General features: G+C 45.0%; 1 protein-coding gene across 2 annotated transcripts in view; it reads left to right on the top strand.

Moving 5' to 3' along the window:
* The window catches only part of LOC142571800 (uncharacterized), a 29,454-nt gene that overhangs the window by 1,577 nt on the left and 13,539 nt on the right, over positions 1-14,338 (top strand). The window contains exons 1-5 of one of the 2 annotated variants that reach the window (XM_075680424.1): positions 10,724-10,829; positions 10,934-11,047; positions 11,125-11,140; positions 11,222-11,314; positions 12,309-12,396. In XM_075680424.1, coding sequence (XP_075536539.1) covers positions 10,806-10,829; positions 10,934-11,047; positions 11,125-11,140; positions 11,222-11,314; positions 12,309-12,396 — 335 coding nt within the window. In that variant the 5' untranslated portion in view covers positions 10,724-10,805. Of the gene's footprint in view, positions 1-10,723; positions 10,830-10,933; positions 11,048-11,124; positions 11,141-11,221; positions 11,315-12,308; positions 12,397-14,338 lie in introns of those variants that run through there. The other variant, XM_075680425.1, reaches the window with a different exon arrangement.

A 14,338-nucleotide genomic window follows, 5' to 3' on the forward strand; every position in this document is an offset into this window, starting at 1 on the left:
AGAACTGGGCTGGACGATTCTCACCTAATTATTAAGAACCATTTTACCTAGTAGTTGACCGATTACTCGAATTTGTTGATTTACGTACGTTAGTTGAGAAATCACATGCTGGTGTGCCAAGTACATAAGCGCTGAAGCAAGAATAAAGCGTCTATAAAACGTCCAGAAAACCGACACCTGCGTTCATTACGTCACCGACACTTTGCTTTAGTGGACACATATCGAGTGCATCAGACTCACTGCTCCTCGTCCCCGACTCACTGACCCTTAGCAGGTGCCTTTGAAATAACAAATAAACACACAAATAAGTCACAGGTCCAGCTGGATGTATTCAAATAAGGACATACTATGGGGAGTCCCGATTGTTTTTACTTTTTAGTTACATTTTTATGTGAAGCGGTAAATTGTCTCTGTAGAATGGAATCAACCTTAATATTGCGAAACTTAGTACGGATTTCCTGAAACAAAATCGCATTTCACTTATGGCGGAAATGAACGTTTTAACCACTTGCATATTTTACAATTTCGAAGGCCTGTCACTCTACTCTAAAATTAATGCATTGCACCCTACCAAAGCTTTTGGGCAAATCAAGACAACTAGTACTATTGAACCACGGGACGTTTTATTGGTGTCGCCCACAGTATGTTTCTTGAAAATTTGCCAAACTTTGGTTTTTGAGCAACTGAGTCTGACTAACCTCAAAATCAGTTTTTTTTCGGGGAAGGGGGGGGGGGTGACATTTTAATAGTTAAGGCAATGAACCTGAAAATTATTTCTGACAAATCTTCAAAAGGTTATCGCAAACCATAAAAAAGAAGTATGTAACTACACAGCGTATTTATTTCGTTATAAAATTTCAAGAATGGCAAAATTGCAAGAATAGCGAGAATTGGAACATTTTAGAGAAGCTTTAAAGCAAATTATATTTAGATAATTAAATTTATATAAGAAAATGTATAATTTATAGAATACCCGCTCAGGATGGTTAAATCTGTTACTGCAAGAACATGCATTTGTTTAAGTGAGAAAATTGAGCCCATGTTAAGACCCACGAAGGGTCATCCCAATGATAAATCTCGTTCTAATAATAAAATAAATATCATACTCATATTGAATTCTGAACTCATTCTTTTCGTTTTAGTAAAGAATAGCGACTCATATTGTCTCCTCTTTGCCTCTTTTTAGCCACGAATTGAGTTGAGCTTGAGTTTTCAGGGCTCCTGCGTCCGTATTCCTTCTACGGTACGTTGAGGTAGCAAGTACGCGAGAGCGCGTACAGAAAGCTTTTTTTTTTAAAGACTAGTCGGGGGAACCTATTTCTGGCATTGATCTCTAATTACATCTGCTATCTGAAATGCTCCGCACTGCAGTAAATTATATATATATATATATATATATATATATATATATATATATATATATATATATATCATAAGAAGCCAACAAACACTGACACCAAGGACAACATAGGGGAAATTACTTGTGCTTAATAAATGAAATAAAGAAACGATAAATTAATGGAAATTCAAGTGGAGTTAAAGTGTTTTAAATTAAAGTGTTTTTTCATCTACTTTAATTTCCATTAATTTATTGTTTCTTTATTTCATTTATTAAGCACAAGTAATTTCCCCTACGTTGTCCTTGGTGTCAGTGTTTGTTGGCTTCTTATGATATGACTAATAAAAATCGGGCCCCTCGGTTAACCCCCTTTCTTCTCGTTTATATATATATATATATATATATAAGATACCTTATAGGCCCTATGGGGGCATTGTGTAAGGGGGGCTACAAAATCAAGGAGGAAAAGAAAGAGTAAACAGCCTTCTAAAGTGTAATAGAAAAGATACGCCTCAATGCAGGGCTCATCAACATTACTGCCAAACACATGTAAAAAGAACAACTGAAGTAATGAAAGGCCACAAAGGTACACGTAAGGAAATAACACGAGTAAAACTCAACGTAAGGTACTAATACTATAAAGTAAAATACACGAAAAATGAACATATCAGGGAGTACAATTCTTGAAGGGATATTTAGGGAAACAGATGCAAAAAAGCTATAATATATACAGGGCATGCAAGTGAACACGTGACGCAGCATAAAATAACAATTCATAGGAGCGAGATAGCAATGCAACAATAAAAAAATCACAAGAAGTTCGAAGCACATTGCCAAGTGTAAGAAACAAGATAAAGTGATTTGTAAGTGCTATTATGAAAAATGCTCGTGTAGGAGATGACGAAATTTTTCTTGATCTGACTCGGAAGCAATGTGATCAGGCAGATTGTTCCACAAGCGAATGGCCGTAGGGAGCGCGGAAAAGTTAAAAGCTTGTGTCGTACCGTACATGCGCGCAAAACTGAAGTAGTTATTTAATCGGCGAGACGTGTTCGAGGCGATCTGGATCTGTAGTGTGGATTGTGTGACATTGTAAACATATTTGTGAAACAAGGATAACAGAGCGATATTACGGCGAAGAACTAAAGGCTGTATGGAATGATCGAGTTTCATTTGCGTTACGCTGGAGTGATGGCTATAATTACGTGTAATGAAACGGGCAGCTCGGTTTTGGAATGATTCAAGCATGTCGATTAAGTATGTAGGATGCGGGGACCAAATGGATGATGCATACTCGAGCTGTGGACGAACAAATGTCTGATAAGCCAATTTGCGAATGTTGGAAGGTGAATTACCCAGATTACGACGCAGGCAACCTAATGTCCTTGAAGCTTTTGCGCAAACGGCTGCAATGTGGTCTGTCCAGGAGAGGTTTTCGGTTAGGTGAACACCCAAATATTTATACGATACTGTATGTAACAATTCTTTATTATTGACGTTGTATAAAAAATGTGAGTTGTCACGCTTACGACTAAAAGAAATTACCTGACATTTTGATACATTTAAAGCCATTAACCAGGTTTTATACCAATTATGAATTAGGCTAAGGTCATTTTGAAGGGCCAGGTGGTCGTCAGTACTGTTAATTGATCTGCAAATAATGCAGTCGTCAGCGAAAATACGTAAGCGAGAAGAAACATTAAGTGGCAAATCATTTATGTAAATTAGGAATAGTAAAGGGCCCAAAACGCTGCCCTGAGGCACACCAGAAGTAACGTAAGTAGAAGACGAAGCGATATTGTTAACTACTGTGAACTGTTGACGATTCAAAAGAAAATTACGAAGCCATGTTAGAGTGAAGGAGTCAATTCGAAGTGCAGTTAATTTTGCAATAAGGCGACAATGAGCTACACGATCAAATGCTTTGGAAAAGTAAAGGAAAATGCAATCGGTCTGCTGGTTATTGTTCATGTTAAGGTGCAGGTCAGTCGTGAATTCGAGTAACTGTGTCTCACATGATAATCCTTTCCTGAAACCATGTTGATGGCGAAAAAAGAAATTATTGGACTCTAGGTGATTATAAATATGAGAAGCAATTATATGTTCGAGCATCTTGCAGCAAATGCAGGTCAATGAAATTGGACGGTAATTTTCCGGGGAGTTTTTATTCCCAGTTTTAAATATGGGTATAATTTTGGCCATTTTCCAGTCATTGGGCAGCTGTCCCGATGACAAAGAGTGCTTGAATATATGGTACAGAATATTACTGGATATAGAAATGGTATTTTTTAATATCTTGGAACTAATATTATCAATACCAGATGAAGTAGATAACTTCAAATTATTAATAAGACATGCAATTCCCTCCACCGAGATTTCAATACTTCACATGAATTGCCAGTCATAATCAGCAACATCAGGTACATTGGTATGATTCTCGCGGCTGAAAATCGATGAAAAAAAAAACGTATTAAAGGCAGAGGGGCATTCATTGTCAGAGAGAGGAGTATTTGTATCGCTATGTAAGGCTATCCGGTTCGAGTCACGGTCAGGTGATATAACTCGCCAAAACTTTTTCGGATTCGAATGTACTATATATATATATGGTCCCGCACATATATGCATGCAGATACAATGCACGTGTTGAAATCTCCGCGAAACAAAGCGTACTCCAAATCAGGCGGATGCACAGTGTGAGACGTATACGCCGTGAATAACAAGTACGAAGGCATAGTGCTTCATGACGAGGAAAAAAAAAATTACGCAGAGACGATTAATACTGCTTAAGTGTGGCAATGCGAAGGCATTATAGTCGCTTTGGTGAAATGCCTTTTTTTTTTCTTTTTTTCCTGCGCGCTCCTCGTTCGCGCAAGCTCTCGCCCGCGTTTTAACTGCGCCCCGGCAAGGCCAAATCGAAACGCGCCAAGCGTCTCAACGCACTCTCTTGTCTGGGAGGAGTTCGTGCCTCGTAGGACCGCCCAGCGGCATTCGATTGGGCATTAACGCTTCTTACTTCTCATGACGTGGCGCCACCTATTAACCATTGGCTGCGCTGTCACGTGCCCAACGAGGCACGCTCTAGGCCACACCTTTAGTCAGCCAGATGTCGGCGACATGGCGTGCGCAATGACGCACACACTGGGCACACCTTTAGTCAGCTATAGAGCCGTGGAGCCACTGCAGCGTCGGAGAAGAGTGCTCGTCTCGAAAGGAAGACCGGGTTCGGTTCCCACCCAGACCGAAACTTAGCTAATATTATTTTCAAGGACATTAATTTACCTTGGTTACAGGAACTTCCATGAGAAATTTCACGCCAATTGAAGTATTTTTTATGTGCTTTCAATCTTTGCCGTCGGTCCTTTTTGGCACCGTCATTAGGTCACGCAGCAGACTACAACGCAGGATCTTCGCGTAATGGGGCATAAACGCTTTCGCATTAAAAGCGACGATGACGGGATTGCGAAAAAAGAAAGAAGAAGAAATAATTACGACATGGTATTAAGCTGCGTCTAGCGGGGGAATGACACCTGAAGAGCATCACGCACACAAGAACGCAGGGAACGCAGTCTTGGCGTTAGTTTATTCACGCGGTAACCTTCAACAAGGGTGAAAAGAGAGAGAAGAGGGATAAACGAGTAACGTGACTAAAAATTCAAACGAGGGTAACGCCAGCGGTGCTAAAATAATCTGACCTCTGACTCACCTTTTGGCAAAGTTCGGGTGATTTTCATTGCACCCGAGATTTTCCTTTATGCCTCGGGAAAACATTTAAACTCACGTTTGCACTAACGCAAATCATCGTTAACGCTCCGCACGCGGCGCACGCTACAAGCACTGCTTTTTACAGTTGCTATGGCGACGTTTTTTGTTACGCGAGAATGATATTACGCTCAGTTATTCAAACCTGTGAAACGAAAATAATTGTAGAAGTGGGCTTCTCCTCACGCATACCCTTATAAGGGAGAAGCCAGCCTTGACAACATAGCTGCATTTGTGGCGTCGCCGTTGGCCACTGCCGCTGCCGTGTTCCGCGAACTCGTTGCCGCCATTAATGAAAGCGAATTTCAGTTGTAATTGCGCAGTAATAGCCGTTAAGTGTATTTCATTCAGGTTTCGTGGAGTCTGTCGCATGCACGTATCATCAGCATGTTTATTATCAGCAATATTTCCTTATAGTGTAGAGAAGAAACGAAAACTTTCCCCACCGAGGATTTGATCCCGGTTTCGCGACGTGCAAGGCATCGTGAGGTCGCCGTGCCGGCGTCTCCTTACCACGTTGTGATCGCTGTAGTGGCGCCTTTGTTGACGTTTGGTTAGCTACCGCTCTTGTGTGTGTCACTTAGAGCGTTCATTTGAGCGGCCTGTACTACACCTGAAGTGCGGTTTCGTAGGTTTTCTATGTGTATTAATTGAATTTTTCGGCATATATGCATACAAGTTCGACAAGCATTTATTGTCATTTATTTTGCTTGGAAGTTCAGCGCATATCGGCGCCCTTTGTTTTTTCATCGGCGCCTTTTAGGAATTTTCGGCACTTTGAAAAAGTGCTCACACGTATTTATATAGCATAGTGGGAAGCAAACAGTAGAATTCAAAAGCTTTATTGTCATAAAAGCGTTGAAGCTAAATAATCGCAGCGTAACAAACAGAACTCGGCGCCAGAACAAAGGACGAAGAACGTGCACTACACTACATGAGCTTTGCGATCTGTTGTGTGTTCCGTGTGTGCGTGTTTTACTGTTCTTAGCGCCGTCCGAGTCCGTTCTTGTGCCGTCCGAGCGCGAGCAGTTTACCCAATCGGGAGGGTCCGGTCGCGTAATGGTAATTTCACGTGCTCTTCTCGTACCTCTGCACATATTCGTCAGTGTTTGATTCCTGTGTGTTATCGTAGTTTACTTTCAGTTGTTGAGCACTAATTAACCACGTTATGTTATATATTACGTATTATATATTATATATTATATACTAATTATATTACGTTACGACCTAGCATGGTGGGTGCAGCTGACCGCAAACGTTTTGGAGCACGGAAATGCCAAAAGTTTTCCATTTCCTAGCGACTACGTCGCACAGCCTGAAGTTTAGGTGGGCATTCTGCTGGTCGTATAGGGAAGTACGCACTGCACCTTTCGATTCGAATGCGGACGCATTGCCTTTTCTTCTTTCTTTTTTTCTTTTTCCAGATTCAGCGTTCTGAAAGCTTTTGCCGCTTCGGGTACGAGATGCGTTTAAAATACTGGAATCGTTTCTGTCACAGAGTGCATGCCCGCGCTCCTCTCGAGTGGGCCGACATTGCCACCGCAGCCGCAACGCTGCTTGCACGGCGATGAGGGAGAGCGCTCCCCATTGTCCCCGAACCCGCCCGACGGGTTGATCACGTGGGTCGCCGGAGCGCGGCGGAGGGACGAGGCGGCTCGGCGAGCCGGCAGAGCGGTTTTGGAAGACGGAGCAGCGTGGCCGTGCACCGGGAGACAGCTGAAGATGTGGTCGGCAGGCTGAGACCTCCAGGCCGAAGTCTTCGCCGTTCGATCGACAGACGGTGCAAGTCCGTCAGGATCTTCGGCAGCGAGGTACCAGCAGCCCGACGCTCTTCAGACCGGGATCTCGGCAAGCACGCCACAGTTAAGCCTCGTGTTCCAGCCCGCTCTCAAAACTTTCCGCCCGACTGTGTTTTTTTAATCGCGTTTAATCTTTCGTTTAATTATCCATCGAGTGTTGTTTCTTATATGTCCTGTTAGTTTAGTCTTTGCCGCATTTATTGTCGCGCATATTTTGTATTGGTGTCGCGTATTTTGTTTGTTATTTTGCGAGTGTAGGATTTACCACGTGGTGGGCTTAGTGTCGCGCGAGTGGCGTCAGGGCGTGTGTCGTGTGACCCGCACGCCTTCCGCGAACGAGAGCCCACTACTTGTAGTTGTATGTTCTTTGTCCCGCGCATGATTTTATCTTATTAAATTGAGTGTGTGTGTTGTACGACGTCGCCTCCCGTCTCATGCCTCTGGTTCACGGTCGATCAGGCGTGGACCTTATCGCCGGTCAGCAGTCGAACCCTCACTAAACGCACGCGGGGTGGGTTTGTTGTCGCCCCATCCCCTCCTGTTCGGAGAGTGCGAACTACCCCACCATCAATCCTTGACAGTTTCAAAGATGACAGGTTTTAGAATGTGCAAACTGGGGGCCGAATACCGGCGGATTAATTTCATTTGACGACCGCAATCCGAATTGTGGCTGTTGCCGCCGTCGAGTAGCAGTAATTCTTTAGCTGGCACGAGCTCGGTCAACAAGGACGCCCTAACGTATCGTCATTGCCTCACCGCCGTCCTTGTCACTACAACACAGCCATGTTGTCGTACAACAGGCTGTGTCCGCCTGTTGTACGACGTGTATAGCGGCAAAGCGTTAGCAGTTTGCTGCAACGACAGGCGCTATAAGCTGCTATACGATGCTGAAGCCTCAGCTCCGGCAAGTGCCGGTCGCGATAAACGGCCTCGGCGCTCAGATGCAGGGTGCGTCGAGCCACGGCTAAGGAGCGTCGCACTCCTCCGCCTTTTCTCGTAGTCGTCGGGAGGCCACCCCCTACGAGGGCGGCGCCCTCCTACAATGTGGGCGCCACCCATGCAAGCGGCCGGCGACCGCGGCTCGACGCTTCAGGGCGAACGCCTCGCAGAGAGCACCGGCGTACTGCAACCGTTGACGCCTTTCGCTTGGTTGGGAGGCGTACAGAAATAAACCCGCTCGCCGCTTTCTTCCTTATTTCGCGCTTCATTCGCCGTTCCGTGCGAGGATGAATGTCTCGCGGTGAGGCTATAGCGAAGTGAACCCACCCCTCCGCCGATCGCTCACAGACGCGAAAGAAGTGAAACGTAGCCGTTGCTTGCCGGCGCTAAATTTATGAAACACTGTCACGCCGGTGCGTTGCCTAGTGGTTTGTATCTTGGGTTACGCAAGCAAATATAGGTTCGCTATGGGGCATGGCGCACGAACATGGTATAAAAATCGCGTGAATGGCGATTTAGAATATGCGCGAAAACGGTCAACTTTTCAACTCAATCTGTTCAGTTCTGATCAGAAAAAAGTTCGGCAGAACTCATCTCACAATGACTGTCAATGGTAATGCGTTAGCATTCAATCAATATAGCCACACAACGATTCACCACCGTCGAAATTAGTTATGTATGAGGTGTACTGCAGTGGGACTGCTATTTCGCGCTTCTCTAAGAACCCTCGGCGCCATCTAGCGCCGCCACCACGAAGCCTGGGATGGCCTCCGAAATGCCAGGCGCGCCGTCATGAGGCAACCGGACTCCTCTCTCGCTCTTCTCTCTGGTGGCGCTGCCGTTAAGTCCACGCATGGCCTCCGACAAGCGTGGCGCGCCGGTGCTTTCGAACGCCGACTCGCTTGCCGCACGGCCAGTGACCCAAGTTTGCGAGAGGTTCGTCGAAGAGCGGCACACACCTGATGCACTCATGGCGCAGCTCGGCTACAGTGTTGGCGTGAAAGACTTTCATTGAAAAGCGACGCATATCCAAAGCGCTTGTGGTGCAGCCTGCAAATGCGTCGGGTTGCTGTTCTTGAGGAACCCCTGTGACGTGGATTCGGTTCCGCTCAACATCGGAGAAATTTAAGGGATCCTTTTCGTCACTGTAGAGCGGCACATTTCCAGAGTCACATACTTAGTTACCCAAGTTGGGTAACTAAGTAGTGTATCTAAGTATCTTATGCTCCCCAGAAAGTGAAACGCACGCGTTCCTGCGTTTATACCAAGCCTGGATAACATAAGCGGAGCTATCTTCTGACATCTACTTAAAAAAGTGCCTCTAATGTGTTTACGACGCCAGGTTCCATATCTTAAATGTTGCATATCAAAGCAATGCCCCCCTTTTTTACCGTTCCCAGAAGCACCACAACAATCTCATTACGAGTTTCGCAGTTCAGATGCGGCACTCTCCAACTTCTTTATATGCTTCACGGTAGATAGGGACATTGGTTTGTCATGAAACAATTTATAGTCAAGACATTGAAGGCGATTTTAAAGTAGGTGTCAAAAGATGACTCGGGTTATCTAGGTTTGGCAGAAACGGCGGGATGCGTGCGTTTCAAAAGAAAGAGATAAAGGTGCTGATGACTAATTTTCTGAAATGAAGCTTACAGAGCATCATGCCTCAGTCTTTATTGAACAGCCCACGTACAAGACGCTTTTAGGCGATGGAAATATTGCCTCAATGCTAATCATGTTAACGTTGATATTCATCGTGAAGTGGGTTCTGCCAGAATTTCTTTTTATATATAGTCTTAGGTGCTCTGCTGCATGAGGCCTCCGTTTGCCGCTATGTTGTATTTTCACATGCTAAACGATCTCATCGCAATAGAGGGCTGTACTGCGGTGAAGCTTGCTAACACACATCAATCTGCATAGAACGCATTATAACCATTGCCTATATATAGGGTCCTGAATATTTGACTGCGCGTGTTAAAAAAACAAATATTTTGCGCTCACCGCTGCACTGTTCTCATTCAAATTTTGCAGAAAGATCGCATTTTGGCATCAACTTCGTTTAGTATAATACTCGGCACAGTTAATTGCCCGGTTTCTAAAAAAACAGTGGAAATTTTCCTGCGCTTGTGGGGATGCTAGCTTTGACGCGGCGGCGAAAGCATAAACTTGTGTCGCCACCTGGCGTCATCTGGAGAAAGCAGTGTTTCATGGAGGGCAGTCGCCTGTTCCAGGACTTGGCAACACGCGGCAGCCCTCCCTGAAACGCTGCTTTCTGCAGATGACGCAGGTGACGAGACAACTCTTTGCCAGGGCCGGCTTTTCAGACGCCATCTTTCCCACAGAAGAAAACAGTTTCTCATTTTTGTATTAAAAACAGGCGACTAATCGTACCAAGTGTTATACTAAACGAAGTCGATGCCAAAACGCGATCATTCTGCAAACTTTGAGCAAGAACAGTGCAGCAGTGTGCGCAAAATGTTTTTTTTTTTTTGAACACGCGCAGCCAAATATTCAGGGCATGTACGCTACTTATAAATACAACACATCTATGGCGATTCTACAAGAATGACTAAAAGCTATTTTAAGCATAGAAAATTTTACGTCCTGTTTTCGGGTTACGTATATGTTGTTCACTTTATAGCACAAATAAAGATCAGCGCCAATAACAGTACTTGACCAAAAGGCAGCGCGATCATTGTCGTCTGCACAGAACACCCCATCTTCGTCTGCTACAGGGTTCCCCTCGTTTCAACAGATACCAAGATAACTTGCACTTCACTCGTTTAGCGAATTATTATCAAAATATTTGTCACCGGACAAGTTAATGAATTAACAACAATAAATATGGTCTCAATGAACCCGCTCGCCTAATTATTATTCGAACAAGAAACAGACGACGCGCATTCACGACTGTACCGAAGCTCGCTGTCGCCGCGCAGCTACCGTACTGCAACCTCAGCTGGCTAAAAATGTCTTCTCAGAGCTCCTTAAGCGTAAGTTGTAGGTTAAGTAAATGCTACTTAACCATTTTGGTGTTCTGGGCACTTTAAGTGGAACGATAAACATGTATAAGCGCATGCACTGGCTTAATTTGCAGGGATCATCTAGTTCGGACTATGGAGGAATAGATCTTCACGAAGCACTGGAACGGCACCGACGAATGACTATGGAAAACATAGAACAACTAGAGACGACTGTGAAATACGAAAAGGTAATATATCGAGCTTGAACGAAATCAGGGCTTTTTGGAGAGTGCGATTCCTAACAATGTTACGTACTTACTTACAGTACAGGGAGGAAACAGGTAATAAGCATTTCCTGCCGCCAGACGAGCGGCTCAGCTGCTTTGCTAATGACCGCCATTTGCTGCACCAAACGTTTTCAGAAACGAAAGAGTTGTCAAGGACTTGCGACACTCTTTCCCCGATAACAGAAGCACCTGATAACACTGAGATGATAGAGCAAGAACTGGAGAAATGTAAGTACTGCTGGAAAAAAAAAAATCAAACTCTCAGTGTGTGGCTGTGCTTTAATTTTGTTTGCCCGAATAGTTAAAAAATATGGCAGAGACATTTAAGACTGCTCAAGTATGGGAATGCGAAAGCATTATAGTCGCTTCGTCGCGAAAGCTCTCGCCTGCGTTTTAATTGATCCTCGGTAATGCCATGTGAAAACGCGCCAAGCGTCTCAACGCGCTCGCTTGCCCGCGAGTCTAAGGACCGTCAGCGGTATTCAATTCGACACTAATGCTTTTTATTTTATAGACTCATGACGTGGCGCCACCTCCTACCCATTGGCTGCGCCATTACGTGCTAAACAAGGCACGCGCTCTAGGTCACACGTACAGTCAACCTGCAGAGCCGTGGAGCCGCTGCGGCGTCCTTTAACCCAACATTCACCAGTCCTGCATAGTCAGTGAATGGAGGGCACAATGAAGGTCACACACAGAAAAGGCAGCATTCATACTGTGAGTATAGAAAACGTTGTTTTCACTTTAGAAGGATGGTAAGGATAAGCACCTCATCAAAATCGAGTCCATCATAAACATATGTTTTAGGTGTAGTTTCATTTGGATAAAATGTACCCTGGTTACCACTGGTGAATGTTGGGTTCAATGCTACTGTAATAGAAAGCATGAAAGAAAGAAAAAAGAAAGCCGCTGCGGCGTCGGGTTAGCGTTCTTGTCTCGCACTCCGGAAAATCGGGTTCGATTTCGACCCAGACCGAAATTTACCTCTTATTATTTTCAGAGGCATTAATTTTCTCTGTCTACAGGAACCTTCCTGAGAAATTTCACGTCGATTCGAATATTTTTTTTATGTAGTTTTACTCTTCGTCGTAGGACCTTTTTGGCACCATCATTCGGTCACGCCTGCAGCCGTGCAGGATTTTCGCGTAACAGGGAACATAATGCTTTCGCATTCAAAGAAACATTTGTTAACTTGTGAGATTTCCTTCGCTCTTCTTCCTAGGCACAGCCATAGGCTTTGCCCTTGCTAATGAGTGCAGACCGGAGGAAAAACTGGGCGAAGCCGTTCAAGCATGCAAGATATTCAGGCAGTAAGTTCATCTACATAAAATAGGGCGCAATGTTCTCATATACGTCGATAACGCTGTTTTCACAGTCAGCAGTTCAGATAGCGATAGTACGAAATAACTTTTGCATATATAACGACCATGGCGACTGTTCTAACGATTAATATGCGCGAGGAAAAAGTGCTAATATGCAATGGAAAGTCATGCCCATCGTGTTCTTTTATTTTAAAAATAAATTTCCCCTTCCTTTTGGTGAGATATATGACACTATGCTGCTCTTTCTCGCATTTCTACGCTCATCTATGGGTCGTTGCATAACAGAACGCAAGGTAAATGTGTATTTCAGCAAAATATCATGAGTCACTCCACTCTGCTAAGGCGGATGACCAGCGAAGCTGTTTAGCACACGACACAGAAATGACACAGAATTTTGAACAGAGATACAAACACATTTATTGTCTCGATCGGTGGCCATCGTGACGATAGGTACGCATACGCATTCTCGTATCAGTCCTGTTATTATATGCGCAAGCATTTCTATGCCTACCCAACGAAAAATTTGTCCGTCACTTAAGACAATGGATGGCTCATACCTGCTTAAAGCAATGGCTCATACCCCGTAAGCAAGCAAAGAAAAAAAGGAAGAATTATTTGAAGCATAACTGCGAGTCGGCCTAGTATAAATAAGAAGTATAAATAAGAGTATAAATAAGAATTATTTACCCGAGAGTCAACTGATCTTGAAAACTGTGCCCCCATTGATAACTAATCTACTGAAGATGCACATCCAAGTGATGATACATATGGACGACCGCACGCCAAGTTTCATCCTAGACGCCAGCGCTCGTTTCTCCCCTGGCGGAACGATTTCATCTCCAACGGGTGTAGGTTTCCGCCGCCGCTTCCCTTAGCGGTCGTGCCCGCGTTCAGTTCGCGCTGCGCGCGAAACGTCTCTTGTTTGTGACGGCGCCTCTTAGGATGACCGGAAATTATTATTGCGTTGTTTACTGTCACGACAGCAATGTAAACACGAAAGGGTTGATGCCACCAGTGAAATTCTGCCGATTCACAAGAAAATGGTACGAAAAAAGCAGACGACAGACAAGGATTACTGCGGTGCGCCGAGTGAAGTAAACAACTGGCAAACGAAGCGAGCGCGTTCATTAATCACTCCTGAGTGTATGACGGTTTTTATATGTAACCCACATGAGTTTAAAAATCACTCGGTACATAATTCTTTTATTCATATAAAAACTTTGAGTTGTTCGACGAGCGCTTGTCTTGTCTTCTTTCTCGTGTTTCGTTTGTGTGTGCGCTGCCAAAAAATGGAAACCACTTCTGTTGTATGCGCTAGCAGTGGCCGAAGTTCACGCGTGCCGAGAAATTGAATACATGCACGATGCATTGAACATGACCAGAGTTCATTCCCGCTTCACCACTGCATCGCTCGATCGACTTACTGGACGATACACGCCCTGTTGCGTTTCGCCTGCGACACGTGGTTTTGCCGGCGCGACTGCGGCGGGCGGCAGACATTTTGGCCCGTTCGTCGTCGCCGCAACACTCATCGCCAGGTGTTTCCAGGCGCGTCTGCGGCGATGCGACCGCCTAGGGATCCTCCTCGCATTCCAGTCATTGTGCCCGAAACAGGCGATGCCAGAGCAGGGATCTCATTCCAGTTATTGGGCCCGAAACAGGCGATGCCAAAGCAGGGATCTCGTTCCAGTCATTGTGCCCGAAACAGGCGATGCCAAAGCAGGGACCAGCCTCTCATTACAGTCATTGTGTCCGACCGGCAGCGCCACGACAGGGTGCTACGAGATCGTGCGCAGCGCCACGACAGAGTGCTACGAGATCGTGCGCAGCGCCACGACAGAGTGCTACGAGATCGTGCGCAGCGCCACGACAGGGTGCTACGAGATCGTGCGCAGCGCCACGACAGGGTGCTACGAGATCGTGCGCAGCG

This window comes from Dermacentor variabilis, chromosome 2 (genome assembly GCF_050947875.1).
Source record: "Dermacentor variabilis isolate Ectoservices chromosome 2, ASM5094787v1, whole genome shotgun sequence".
NCBI lineage: Eukaryota > Metazoa > Arthropoda > Arachnida > Ixodida > Ixodidae > Dermacentor > Dermacentor variabilis.